General features: G+C 41.2%; 1 protein-coding gene across 5 annotated transcripts in view; it reads left to right on the top strand.

Annotated features, from left to right (window-relative positions):
- Nucleotides 1-306: 306 nt before the first annotated feature.
- Nucleotides 307-14493, top strand: part of CFAP43 (cilia and flagella associated protein 43) — a 107280-nt gene continuing 93093 nt past the window's right edge. For 3 of the 5 annotated variants that reach the window (XM_062214746.1, XM_062214748.1, XM_062214749.1), the window contains exons 1-4: nucleotides 307-450; nucleotides 1460-1713; nucleotides 3084-3180; nucleotides 6989-7156. In XM_062214746.1, coding sequence (XP_062070730.1) covers nucleotides 386-450; nucleotides 1460-1713; nucleotides 3084-3180; nucleotides 6989-7156 — 584 coding nt within the window. In that variant the 5' untranslated portion in view covers nucleotides 307-385. Of the gene's footprint in view, nucleotides 451-1125; nucleotides 1714-3083; nucleotides 3181-6988; nucleotides 7157-14493 lie in introns of all 5 variants that reach the window. The other 2 variants (XM_062214747.1, XM_062214750.1) reach the window with 2 other exon arrangements.

Here is a 14493-nt window from a genome sequence, read left to right on the forward strand (position 1 = left end):
AAAAAAAAAAAAAAAAAGCCCACATGGCGCTTGCGACAGCATCTGGCACGGCCAAACACCCCAAACGACCGTCGGCTACTGACACAGACCCCGGGCCAGGGTCACCACCGAAACTCCCGCTTGAACGGGCCCGCCCCCTCGCTTCACGCCTCGCTCGCCCATTGGCCGGGGCTCGGCAGCGCTCTCACCAATCCGCCCGGCTCTAGAGAGCGCAGGCCCAAAGGGCAGAGCCAATGGGCGCAGGGGTTGCGGTCTCCTGGATACGGGTGTAAACAGCGGCGCCTGGGGAGGGCCGGGCAGCGGCCGGCTGCGGAGTAACGGTCCCAGCGCGCACCTGCGGTCCGGCGTTTGCTGGCTGCCTCCCGGCTGAGAGAAACACAGAGCCATGGCGCAAGGTCGGGAGCGAGAAGAGGGCCCCTCACCCGCCGGAGGCGCAAACCTGTCCGTGAGGTGCGGCGTCTGCGGCCCCTCCACCGCCCGGGGTCTTGCGGGAACTCCTGAGCTCCGCGCGGGACCTCTTCTCCGCCACCCCCCGCGCCTCTCCGCAGCCTCGCCTTACTCCAGGGCCGCCCCGGTGGTCGTGTCCCCTTTGGTTTCGCGGCGAGCCTGACCCTCGCTTGCCCAGGGCTCCTCCCCTCTTTCCAGCCCGGCATTCCCGGCCCCCTGACCCCTGCAGGCACCGCAGCCCCACCCCGTCCTTGTTCTCCGGTGATTTTCCCCGGCGCCGGGCCCCGCAGTCCCTTCTAACGCCCACCCGCCCACTTTGGATTTATTTGAATTTATAGTGGCCTCTGAAGAGCGTCCAGTGCTGGTGGTGGCCCTTCCCTTCCACAGGCCAGAGTATTGCCACGGTCGTGTTCCGTGCAGGCTCCTCTCCCGGTCCTGCCTGGGTCTCCCGCCTCCAGGGGCTGCTCACCCAACCGGCGCCCTTCTCTTGCCTTCTCCTCCACCTTAATATTTAAATAAAAACAGCGCCCCCTTCCCCTCAGACTCTCCCTCCTCCTAGCATGCACCTGCCCCACATTCCTTACTTAAAAGTTAAGTTCCTTTGGTGTATAGTTTTGAAAAGTCAAAACTGATTGATAGAGAATGGATCATGATAACTCTGTTTTCTGGTAGAAACAGGCTCTTGTCTCTCGGTGGTGGTGTCACTTTTTCTCCTCCAAGCCGACAAGACCCCCAGAAGTCCTGAACATTCTGAGGCTTTGATCGGAGAGCTTTCTTGACAAGAGCGTTGAAGAATTCCCTTGAGACTTATGGAACTTTAGGGCTAAAATTTATATGGTGTATTGACTCAAACTGATCTTAGAACCAGCATATGTGTTCTTTTATCTTAAACATTGGGGGCAGTCTGGGGAGGTAAAATAGATACACTTCAAATATTTTCGATGACCTTTTGTTAAAAGAAAAATTTTTTTTGAAATGCATTATATTGATGGTGACATATCTTTCCCCAAAGATGGGTGCAAGGATTCCCTAAGCAGAATGTGCACTTTGTCAATGACAAGACCATTTGCTACTCCAGTGGGAATTATGTAATATTTATTAATATTGAAACCAAGAAGAAGACCGTGCTCCAGTGTATCAATGGAATTGTGGGCGTCATGGCAACTAACATTCCTTATGAAGTTGTGGCTTTTTCTGACCGGAGGCTAAAGCCCCTCATCTACATATACAACTTTCCTGGATTGACCAGAAGGACCAAATTAAAAGGTATCCTGGAGAGCTTTCTCATTGGTTATTATAAATGAAGGTCATTTGGTTTTTTTTTTTAATTATTTTGATTCATGCCAATCACAAATGATTTTATTAAGTAGGCTAGAGCCTTCTCAAAATGTGGTCTCCTTGCCAGCAGTATTGGTGCTACCTGGGAAGCTGGTTGTAAAAGCAGGAGCTGACTCCTACCCCAGACATACTGAATCAGAATCTGCGTTTTAACAAGATTTTCCAGGTGATTGACGTGCACATCAAATTTTGAGAAGCACTGGGCTAGGGGATTCTATTGCCTTAATCAGAGCAAGGAGCTCTACTTTCTTTCCTACTGATTTATTGAAATCCTGGTGAGTTGATATTTGTACAGACTCTAAGATGACTCCATGGTCCTCAGTTTCCTCACGCATGAAATGGGAACTAAGGTAGTATCCAATTTTAAGGCTGTAGTGATGTTTGATGAAACGGTATAGGCCGAGTGATCCATCAGTATTACCCAGCCTTTGGGTTACTGTTCACTCCCACAGCTGACCCTGACTGGAATGCTACACATTGACTGAGGGCCTCCATCTAACACACACAAGGGTATGGAGGCCCTCATTTAACACATCATGGACAGAAAGCTCATGATTGGGGCTGGTCTCAGCTTTCTAGCCTGCCAGGTCAAATAAGAGAACTTCACTGTAATTATTACATTGTATTTGTGGGAAAATTTGCCTGTATTCTCAATAGATTAGGACACTTTTTTATTTTTTAAAAGACATTTATTTACCTGAAATAATTAGAGAAAGAGAAAGAGAAAGAGAGAGAGAGAGAGAGAGAGAGAGAGAGAGAGAGAGAGAGAGAAAGGTCTTCCATCCACTGGTTCATTCCTCAGTTGGCCACAATGGCCAGAGCTGGGCTGATCCGAAGCCAGGAGCCAGGAGCATCTTTCGGATCTCCCACGCAGGTGCAGGGGCCCAAGGACTTGGGCCATCTTTTACTGCTTTCCCAGGCCATAGCAGAGAGCTGGATGGGAAGTGGAGCAGCCAGAACTTGAACCGGCACCCATATGGGGTGCCAACACTGCAGGCAGCAGCTTAACCCACTATGCCACAGCACCGGCCCCATTTGTATGTGTTTTCACAAGTAAACAGAAGAAAATGCGAGAAAGAATTTTGGCTCTTGATTCACTCTAATGTTTATTAAAAACAAGTCTTTAACTTTGCTCTTAGCTTTCTGTTCATAGACTGAAGTCAGCCGGTGTATCTTTTATTCCAACAGCTAAATGCTTTTAAATTAAGTGAAGATCATTAAAAAGGGGAAATAAACCATAAGACCATTGTTAACCTGAACTGAATAATCAAATTTTCATGATGGATTTTACATTTTAGGCAATGTTCTTCTGGATTACACATTATTGTCATTCAGTTACTGTGGCACCTACCTGGCTACTTACTCGTCTCTCCCAGAATTTGAACTGGCCCTCTGGTAAGTGGCATCATCCTGCGTAAAACCTTTCACTGGATTACATTTTAATCTTATGCTTCTGGATTTTATTACAGGACATACACATGAAAAATATGAAACAAAAATTGAAGGAATAAAAATCCTAATCATAAGGTTTAATATAATTGCTGTATCTGGGCATGAAATTTGGCAGTCAGAGTAAAAACTATATGAGAGCTAGATTAAGTATTCCCCTTCTTTATTAACAGCTATAATACTTTTAGGCAAAGAATACATTTATAAGTACCTACAGTTTCATCTTTTCTTTAAAAAACCTTTGAGTTTTTGCATTTTTTAACTTAAAATTATGATGGTCTCTTATTAGAGCTCAATTTGAAGTGTTTTTTTTTAAAGAGACATCAAAGCAATTTTATGTTCAGAGACTGGGACAGTATACCACATTTGACAGTGTGCAGGAACTGGCAGCAGGTAAGATGCTCTCTGGTCTCTGCCAGGTCATTTCATGTGACCAGCTTCAACGCTGCACCATTTCTCCATCTATGCATGATACCAACTGCTTCAGAGGAAGCTTGTCTAATTAAGAGAAGCCATAAATGCTCCAGAACCCTGAATCTAGGTTCAGATAATCACCTTTAGTTAATGTAAAATTTTTTAAAAAATAGCTTTGTTTTGGGCTATAATTAACACAAAATAAACTTCATATATAAAGTATTAAATTTGGTAAGCTTTGACTTTTGTATACACTCATGAAGCTGTCACCATAGAGAAGTCGTGGGATTCTTGCCTTCACTCAAGAAGTCAGTCGTGAGACAGAAAGCTGAGTAACAAAGTTTTATTGGGGATAGGGCATCGGTCAGAATGGAAGGGACAGATGGAGTGCCTAGTCACTCAGACTGGGGGAGAGCGAGGTTGCATGGTAGAATGGAGCAGGCCAGGTGGGCGGCTCAGCAGAGCAGGGAACTGAGTGCTCAGTCTTTGTTTAGACTCCTGGTTTTTAAGGGAATCTCTACCCCCTGCCCCTTCTCCTCCAGGAAAAAGCGTTGTGTGTAGCAAATTCCTCCCCAGGTTTGTTATCAGACAGGGGGAGTCTTGCCGGAACCCCAGTGGGTCAAGGGGTTTTTCTAGAATGCCTAATTTGGAGGAAGGATGTAATGGTTTTATTGCTAGTGTTAGTTTTTCCACGGGGGAAGGGCTGGGATCACCTGGAAAGTTATTGGGTCTGGACAGGACTTTGAAATGTAAAATGTTGGCTTCTGCAGACCTGCCCAACATTAATGAATATAAATTTCCAAAGTACAGCTTATGGATTACAATGGCTCCCCCCCCCATAACTTCCCTCCCACCCGCAACCCTCCCCTTTCCTGCTCCCTCTCCCCTTCCATTCACATCAAGATTCATTTTCAATTCTCTTTATATACAGAAGATCAGTTCAGTATATATTAAGCAAAGATTTCAACAGTTTGCCCCCACATAGCAACACAAAGTGAAAAATACTGTTTGAGTACTAGTTATAGCATTAAATAACAGTGTACAGCACATTAAAGACAGAGATCCTACATGATATTTTTAAAAAATTAATTAATTTTCTATGCAATTTCCAATTTAACACCAGGTTTTTTTTTTCATTTCCAATTATCTTTATATACAGAAGATCAATTCAGTATATACTAAGTAAAGATTTCAGCAGTTTGCACCCACACAGAAACACAAAGTGTAAAAATACTGTTTTAGTACTAGTTATAGCATCACTTCACATTGGACAATGAAGACTCTCTCTCTAACTCTGCCTTTCAAATAAAATAAATAAATCTTTTTTAAAAATAAAATAAGTATATAATTTATATAAGAAGTATATAAATTTATATAATTTATATAATTATAAGAAGTATATAATTTATATAAATATAAATCAGAGGTATGTGACAGATTTCCAAGAGTCATTCCGGAAGATAGTAAGGTGAGCAGTGTCAGATTCTGCAGAAATGGCGTTACGTAAGGACTGAGATATGCCTGTTAGATTTAGGATGAGGCCGGTGCCGTGGCCCACTAGGCGCTGGCACACCGGGTTCTAGTCCCAGTCGGGGCGCCGGATTCTGTCCCAGTTGCTCCTCTTCCAGTCCAGCTCTCTGCTGTGGCCCAGGAGGGCAGTGGAGGATGGCCCAAGTGCTTGGGCCCTGCACCTGCATGGGAGACCAGGAGGAAGCACCTGGCTCCTGGCTTCAGATTGGCACAGCGCGCCGGCTGCAGTGCACCAGCCGCGGCAGCCATTGGAGGGTGAACCAACAGCAAAGGAAAACCTTTCTCTCTGTCTCTCTCTCTCTCACTGTCCACTCTGCCTGTCAAAAAAAAAAAAAAAAAAGATTTAGGATGAAGCAGAGATCTGTGAACCTTGCACAGAGGTGTGTCCCTGGAGTAATGGTGATAGGAGGCCGGTATCCTGGGATGAGGAGAGAGTGGGAGTAAAGGTCCAGAGGCAGTGAATCTAGAATATGTCAGTGTAGGAGTTTGGCTTGATGGGAAGGGCAGGCGAGAGGGACACAGAGCAATGAGACTGAGGAGAGGCTTTTTCACGATGGTGTAGATGTGCACTCTGCTAGGATTGGCAGGAAGGAGTTGGGGGAGAGGGAGAGGCTAAGGGTGCAGGAGAAAAGGACTTAAGGATCCGATGATGTTCCTAAGAAGGCAAGGCCTGAAGGATCCAGAGCACAGATGGGGAGATTGGCCTGAGGTAGGAGGAGTGTGAGATTGTTAACCATGCAGACACTAACAAGTGTGCATGCCGGCAAACTTGCAGAATTCTCAGCTGATAGCTTCTTTTTACTTCATGGAAATCAGGGTCACTTACTGAAATTGAAAGGGAGGTGAGAGGATTAGAAGCCTCTAGAGATGGAGAATGTTAAAAAATGGATGCTTTAGAGCATGGGAGAGAAACAGCCAGAGGAACACAGCAGGATCGGAGGTTGAATTGAGGGACGAATGTGGGCAGTAGCCACAAGTGTATGTTGTCTCTGATATGCACAGTCCTGCTATCTTTGTTCTTTTGTCTCCAGCTGCCCAGCCTTTCAATTGTGGCTGAGGTTCTGCCAGGCAGCGGATGGAGAGAGCCAAAGAGAGCAGCAAGAGAATGACTGACATGAGGGACTGGGCATTTGTAATGGGGATGGAAGGAAATGAGAGCAGGAGGGAGCCAGAAGAGAAAGTGAGCTCAGTAAATATTAGTTCTATTTTCCTGATGGTGACCCTGAATGAAGTGCTGGCTCCTCATTTGAGGGCAGAGTTCATATTTATTTTTTTCCTTTCCTTTCATTTAGCAACAGACTTTGCCCATGGTTCGAGTTCAGGATATTCTCTCAAATGATTAAATAAAATAATCCACTTTAATATACTATCATTTTTATTTTAAAATTCAGTGAATTATCAGTTTGCATCTGAGTCTGGCATACCAAGATCCATGTGGAGTGCTCCTCTGTAGTATTTAGAGGTTTAGAGACTGCACTTGGTTGGTTGGTTTTAGCAAGTGTGATTATTTATCTCTCATTCTAAGTTAGCTGAGTTAAATTCAAATTGAATAAGGATGATAAAATAGTCTTGATGTAGCATATAAGGGAATAATATTTTAAAAGTATGTAGTTACTTTGTTTCTTAGAAGGATACAGTGGATACAATATAATGATAAGCATAATTATTTATAAATTATACACCTTAATGTCATAGATTAAATTATATTATAAATTATTTCCCTATTCATGTATGATGTGTAATAACAAGTAACTGTTCTTAAGACATGCCATTCAAACTAATTTTTCATGCAATGCTGTTTTCCTCTAAGGAATTGGGAATCGAATGTCATCTTGTGCAAGAAATCACAACCTGGTGTAGATGTGAGCCAGATGTCTTTCAACCCCATGAACTGGCACCAGCTATGCTTATCAAGTCCAAGTACAGTGACCGTGTGGACCATTGAAAGAAGTAATCAGGAGCATTATTTCAAAGCAAAGTAGGAGATTTTGTTACTGCACAACAAAGTGGTAGTCTTCATTTGTATGTGTGTAATGAGTCAATTTGATGAATATTTAAAAATTGAATTAATTTATTTATTTGAAAGGCACAGTGACAGGAAGAGAGATAGAGACAGAGACACAGAGACATATCTCTTCCACCTACTGATTCGCTCTCCATATGTCCACACCAGCCAGGGTTAGACCAGGCTGAAGTTAGGAGCCAAGAACTCCATCTGAGTTTCCCACATTATGGCAGAGACTGAAGTACTTGGGCAATCACCTACCTCCCAGCTGTATTAGCACAGAGCTAGTCAGAAACAGAAGTGGAACTTGATCCCAGGCACTCTGATAAGGTATGTGGGCATTCCAAGTGGTACCTTAACCTGCAACACTACAATACCCACAGCAGTATGATAAATATAGTGGCTTTATACACATATAAATGCACATATCCATACTTGCTCATACAGCTTATTGTAATTAATATCTTTCTACATATATAATTTCCTTAAAGTGATTGTTTAAATTTCAAAGGGATTCTGAGTGACTTGATTTCCCAATGAGTTTTTAAAAATATAGCAGATCCTTTTTTTCATATGGTTTAGTTTTCTGAATTTTGATTTATTCTTAAGTATTTAAAAATATGCCTAATTGTATGCAAATGACAGGACTTCTGGCTCCTATAACTTTGATGCCCTTCTGCTATCCCAAAAGTATGAAATTGTGAAATATAAAAGGTAGATTACAGTGCAAATTCAGAACATTATTCCCACACAAAGGAGTAGGTGTATAGAGTGGAGTCATGGGAGTTGCCTGATTAATCATTACTGGGTTGATAAGTTCAATATGGCAGCATAGGGAGAGCACTTACTCCTCTAGTCTAGGGGAGGATAGTTTAAAAAAAGCAGAAAGAGTCCAATCTCAGGTAAGGGTTAGGAATAAAAAGGCAGAGAAAACTCTATGCAAATGAGGAGACACTGTGGTCCTATGTGGAGGGTGTGGACAAGCACAACTCAGGACCACAGCAGCTAAGAGCCCTCCGCACCAGCTTTGCAGTGAGGTGAGACCAGAATGCAGCAGCTCAAGCCACTGGTGATAAAGCTGTGGGAAGAGCCTGAGGTGGGCCCAGCTTGGAGCCCTGGGTTGGGGGCACAGTGTACCTGCCAACCTAGAGAGAAAAAAAGGGGGCACATTTCTCTCTTTCTGACCACCCAGCACTGGCATCCTGTAACTAGCCAAGAGAGGACAGGTGCCATTTTGGATAAATAAACCAGATATACCAGCTCATATCTGAGTGCTCAGCAACCAACCAAGAGGAGAAGCCTGAGTCTGGCTGGGAGAATAGACAGGAGGCTGGGTGCTTATGACTGTGGGAGCATTGTGTGCCAAGACTGTGAAAACACTGTGGCTGCATGGAAGGGTGCAGAGTGTGACTGGGACTTTGACCAGTCACTGTGGATGGCTCCACATACTTGGGGCTCCCTGATTCTCTGGTAAAGTTCATTGCAGCAGGATCCAAGTTCACACTGAGGACTGCACAGATCCTTTGTGTGGTTCTTGTGGCAGCATGGATGAAAATCATACCCCTGGGGCTAATGTCCAGGCATTGGTCTCCTTTGAGGAGAGAAGGTGAGAGTGAGAATATGCCAACAGAGCAGAACAAACCTCCCCTCTGATACAAAAAAAAAAAGAGGAGATTCACCATGCCAACTTAGGTGTCATCTTGGATACTGCCTTCACCCAGGAGCACTGAGCAGAGTTCCCTGACCACACCCAGCAAACACCTCTGGGTATTCACTGAAAGAGCAGGCACTCCACTAAGCCACAGAAGAATCGTTCAAAGATAAAAGCCATCATCGTGGGGGGAACACCACAAATGCCTTATAATAAACATAGCAATTCAAGGAACAAGAATAAGGAAGATAACATGATGCCCCCAAAAGAACACAACACTTCAATACTAAAATGTGAAATGAAGAGATTGAAGAAATGCCAGAAATGGAATTTAAAAAATTGATTGTAGGATTACTTAGAAGTAATCAGAAGCAAATTCATGAACTAAAGAAATCCATACATGACATGAATGAAAATTTTTCCTACAAAAATGAGATTTTAAAGAGAAATCAAAATGCAATACTGGAAATGAATAATTCAATAAAACAAGTAAAAAGTATAGTGGAAAGCCCTAAGAATAGATTCTGTGAGCCAAAAGAAAAAATATCTGAGTTAAAAGACAAATCTCTGGAAATTTTACAGTCAGATAAAAAAAAAAAAAGAAGAAGAAGAAATTAGAAAACTAAAAAACAATGTCAGAGATTTATGGGATGCTATCAACACAACATATGGGTCTTGGGAGTCCCTGAAGATGTGGGAAGAGAGAATGGAGTAGAAGGCTTTTTTTAGGTGAAATTACAGAAAATTTCCCTAATTTGGAGAAAGGAATGTCCAAGTGCAGGAAGCACATAGAACTCCTAGTAGAAATGCCCAGAAAAGATCTTCACCACAACACATTGTAGTCAAACTCCACAGTAAAACATAAAGAAAAGGTTCTAAAATGTGCAGGAGAGAAATTCCAGATTACTTTCAGAGGATCTCCAGTTAGACTCACAGCTGACTTCTCATCAGAAGCCATAAACGCTAAGAGAGAATGGCATGATATAATACAAGTCTTAAGACAAAAAAAAAGTCAAATCAGAATCCTGTACCCTGCAAAGCTCTCATTTATGAATGAAGGTGAAATAAAAGACCTTCCATAACAAAAATAAATTGAAAGAATTTGTCACCACTCATCTGGCCTTACAAAAGATGCTTAAGGATATGCTACACACAGAAACACAGAAACATGGTCATCACTATGAAAGAAAGTGAAGGCAGAAAATTTCCCAGTGAAAGTACAAAAGAAATCTAAAGTAAAAAATAGGAACATTCATGGAAAAATGGCAGAGCCAAATCATTGCTTATCAGTAGTCACCTTGAACGCAAATAATCTCAACTCTCTAATTAAAAGACACAGACTGGCTGAATGAATTAAAAAACAAAACCCATCTATTTGCTGCCTTCAAGAAACACATCTCATCAACAAAGTTACACGCAGACTAAAAGTTAAAGGATGGAAAAAGATATTCTATGCCAGCGGAAACCAAAAAAGAGCTGGTGTAGCCAACCTAATATCAGACAAAATAGACTTTAACACAAAAACTGTTCAGAGAGACACAGAAGGGCACTATGTAATGATTAAAGGATCAATTTAACAAGAAGATGTGACTATTGTAAAAGTACATGCACTTAATTACAGGTCACTGGGCTATTTAAAAGAAATGTTAATCTATCTAAAGGGAGACATAGACTCCTATACAATAGTAATGGGGGACTTCAGTACTCCACTTTCAGCAATTGAAAAACCATCAAAATCAGCAAGGAAACAAAAGAGTTCATCGGTACTATAGACCAAATGGACCTAACAGAAATCTACAGAACTTTTCACCCTACAGATGCAGAATACACATTCTTCTCATCAGTGCTCAGAGCATTCTCTAGGATAGACCACATGCTAGGCCATAACACAAGTTTCAGCAAATTCAAAAAAATCAAAATCATACCATGCATCTTTTCTGACCACAATGGAATAAAGCTGGAAATCAACAACTAAATCTCTGAAACATATGTAAACACGTGGAGATTGAACAACATGCTGCTGAATGAGCAGTGGGTCATTGAAGAAATCAAAAGAGAAATCAAAATATTTCTGGAAACAAATGAAGACAACAGTATAAAATATCAAAACTTATGGGATACAGCAAAAGCAGTGTTAAGAAGAATTTTATAGCAATTGGTGCCTACATCAAGAAACTGGAAAGACACCAAATAAGTGAGCTATCAGTGCATCTCAAGGACCTAGAAAAACAACAGCAAACCAAATCCAAAACTCCATAGGAGAAAAGAAATAATTAAAATTAAAGAAGAAATCAACAAAATCGAACCAAAAAAATTACGAAAGATCAGGGAACCAAAAACTTGGTTTTTTAAAAAATAAAATTGACACACCATTGGCCCAACTACCAATTTAAGAGAGAGAAGACCCAAATGAATAAAATTAGAGGTGAAAAGGGAAATGTAACAACAGATAGCACAGAAATAAAAAGAATCATCAGAAATTACTATAAAGAGCTGTGTGCCAAAAAACAGGGAAACACAGAAGAAATGGATAGATTCCCAGACACATACAACCTACCTAAATTGAGCCCTGAGGACACAGAAAATCCAAACAGACCAATAGCCAAGATGGAAACTGAATCAATAATAAAGACCCTCCTAGCAAAGAAAAGCCCAGGACCAGATAGCTTCATTGCTGAATTCTACAAGACATTTAAAGAAAAACTAACTACAATTCTTCTCAAGCTATTCAAAACAATTGAAATAAAAGGAATTCTCCTAAACTCATTCTGTGAAATCAACATTACCTTAATTCCTAAACCTGAAAAAGATAAAACAGAGAGAGTGAACTACAGAACAATTTTCCTGATGAACACAGAAACAAAATCCTCAACAGTGGCCGGTGCTGTGGTGCAGCAGGTTAAAGCCCTGGCCTGAAGCACTAGCATCCTATATGGGCACTGGTTCTACTCCCATCCAGCTCTCTGCTATGGCCTGGGATAGCAGTGGAGGCTGGCCCAAGTTCTTGGGCCCATGCACCCACGCGGGAGACCAGGAAGAAGCTCCTGGCTCCTGGCTTTGGTTTGGTGCATCTCTGGCCGTTGTGGCCATCTGGAGAGTGAACCAGTGGATGGAAGACCTCTCTCTCTGTCTCTACCTCTCTCTGTAACTGTATTGCAGATAAATAAAATAAATCTTTAAAAAAATCCTGAGCAAAATACTAGCCCATTGAATCCAACGACACATCAGAAACATCATTTACCCAGACCAAGTGGGCTTTATCCCTGGTTATGCATGGATGGTTCAGCATTCTCAAATCAATCAATGTGATGCACCAAATTAATAAACTTAAGGAAAAAAATCACATTATTATTTCAATAGATGCAGAGAAAGCATTTGATAAAATACAACACCATTTCATGATGGAAACTTTAAGAAAATTGGGTATAGAAAGAACATTCCTCAACACAAGGCAATTTATGACAAACCATGGCCGGCATCCTATTGAATGGGGAAAAGCTGGAAGCATTCCCACTGAGATCTGGAACCAGACAGGGATGCCTACTCTTGCCATTGCTATTCATTATAGTCCTGGAAGTTTTAGCCAGAGCCATTAGGCAAGAAAAAGAAATAAAAGGGACACAAATTGGGAAGGAGGAAGCCAAACTATCCCTATTTTCAGATGACATGAGTCTGTACATACAAAAGACTCCACTAAGAGACAATTGGAACTCAGAAGAGTTTGGTAAAGTGGCAGGATATAAAATCAACACACAGAAAAATAGCTTTTTTATATACAGAGAGTGCCACAGCTGGGAAAGAACTTCTAAGATCAATCCAATCCACAATAGCTACAAAAAATCAAATACCTTGGAATAAATTTAACTAAGGATGTCAAAGATATCTATGATGGGAATTACAAAACATTAAAGGAAGAAAAAGAAGAAGACACAAAAAATGGAAATATATTCCATGTCCATGGATTAAAAGAATCAATATCATCAAAATGTCCATACTACCTAAAGCAATTTACAGATTCAATGTGATACCAATCAAAATACCAAGGACATTCTTCTTGGATCTAGAAAAAGTGATGCTGAAATTCATATGGAATCACTGGAGACCCCAAATAGACCCCAAATCTTATACAACAAAAACAAAGCTGGAGTCATCACAAGACATACTACAGGGCAGTTATAATAAAAACATCCTGGTATTGGCACAAAAACAAATGTATAGACCAATGGAATAGAATAGGAATGCCAGAAATCAACCCACACATCTACAACCAACTTATCTTTAACAAAAGAGCTAAAATCAATTCCTGGAGCACGGGCAGTCTCGTCAACAAATGGTGCTGGGAAAACTGTGTCTCTGCATGCAAAAGTATGACACAAGACCTCTATCTTACACCTTACACATAAATTCACTCAAAATGGATTAAAGAACTAAATCTATGATTATTAGAGAACATTGGGAAAACTCTGCAAAACATTGTCATAGGAAAAGAGTTCTGGAAAAGACCTCAGAGGCACAGGCAATCAAAGCCAAAATTGGCAAATGGGATTACATCAAATTGAGAAGCTTCTGCACTAACAAAAGAAACACTCAGCAATGTGAAGAGGCAAATGACAGATTGGGAGAAATTATTTTCAAACTATGCAACTGATAAAGGATTAATAACCAGAATATATAAAGAGATCAAGAAACTCAACAACAACAAAAAATACAACCCAGTCAAGAAGTGGACAAAGGACTTAAAGAGGTATTTCTCAAAAGAAGAAATCCAAATGACCAATAGACACATGAAAAAATGCTCAGGATCACTAGCCTCAGGGAAATGCAAATCAAAACCACAATGAGGTTTTACCTCACCACCATTAGAATGGCTTTCATACAGAAATCCACAAACAACAAGTGCTGGCGAGGATGAGGGGGAAGAGGTACCCTAATCCACTGTTGATGGGAATGTAAACTGGTACAGCCACTGTGAAAGACAGTATGGAGATACCTCAGAAATCTAAATATAGACCTACCATGTGACCCAGCCATCCCAGTCCTGGGAATTTACCAAAAAGAAATGAAATCAGCATAAGAAAGAGTTATCTGTACCCCCATGTTTATTGCAGCACAATAATTAAGATATGGACTCAACCCAAATAACCACCAACTGAAGACTGGATAAAGAAATTATGAGATACGTATACCATGGAATACTACACAGCAGTAAAAAAAGAAAAGAAATCCTGTCATTTGCAACAAAATGGATGAAACTGGATAACATCATACTTAGTGAAATAAGCCTGCCCCAAAGGGCAAAAAAACATATTTTCTTTCTGATCTGTGATACAGCACCTAAAAGGTAATATATAGAAGTGAAATTAACACTTCAAGATGCAATGACTTTGAACAGCCCTTATCTTGACTGTTGAGGAAGTTTTTTTTTTTTCATACAATTTGTGGACTCTTAGTGTAGAGTTAATTGTATGTGCATAAAGTTAATTAAAAATAGATCTTAGTAAAAAATAAGAATGGGAATAGGAGAGGGAGGAGGACGAGGGGTGGGGTGTGGGTGGGAAGAATCACTATATTACTAAAGTTGTTTTTATGGAAAAAATAGTTATACATTAAAAAACATTATTGGGTCATAGAGAACTTCTACAACATGCCCTGGTAATAG

The sequence above is a fragment of the Lepus europaeus genome, chromosome 17 (assembly GCF_033115175.1).
Source record: "Lepus europaeus isolate LE1 chromosome 17, mLepTim1.pri, whole genome shotgun sequence".
Classification (NCBI taxonomy): Eukaryota; Metazoa; Chordata; class Mammalia; order Lagomorpha; family Leporidae; genus Lepus; species Lepus europaeus.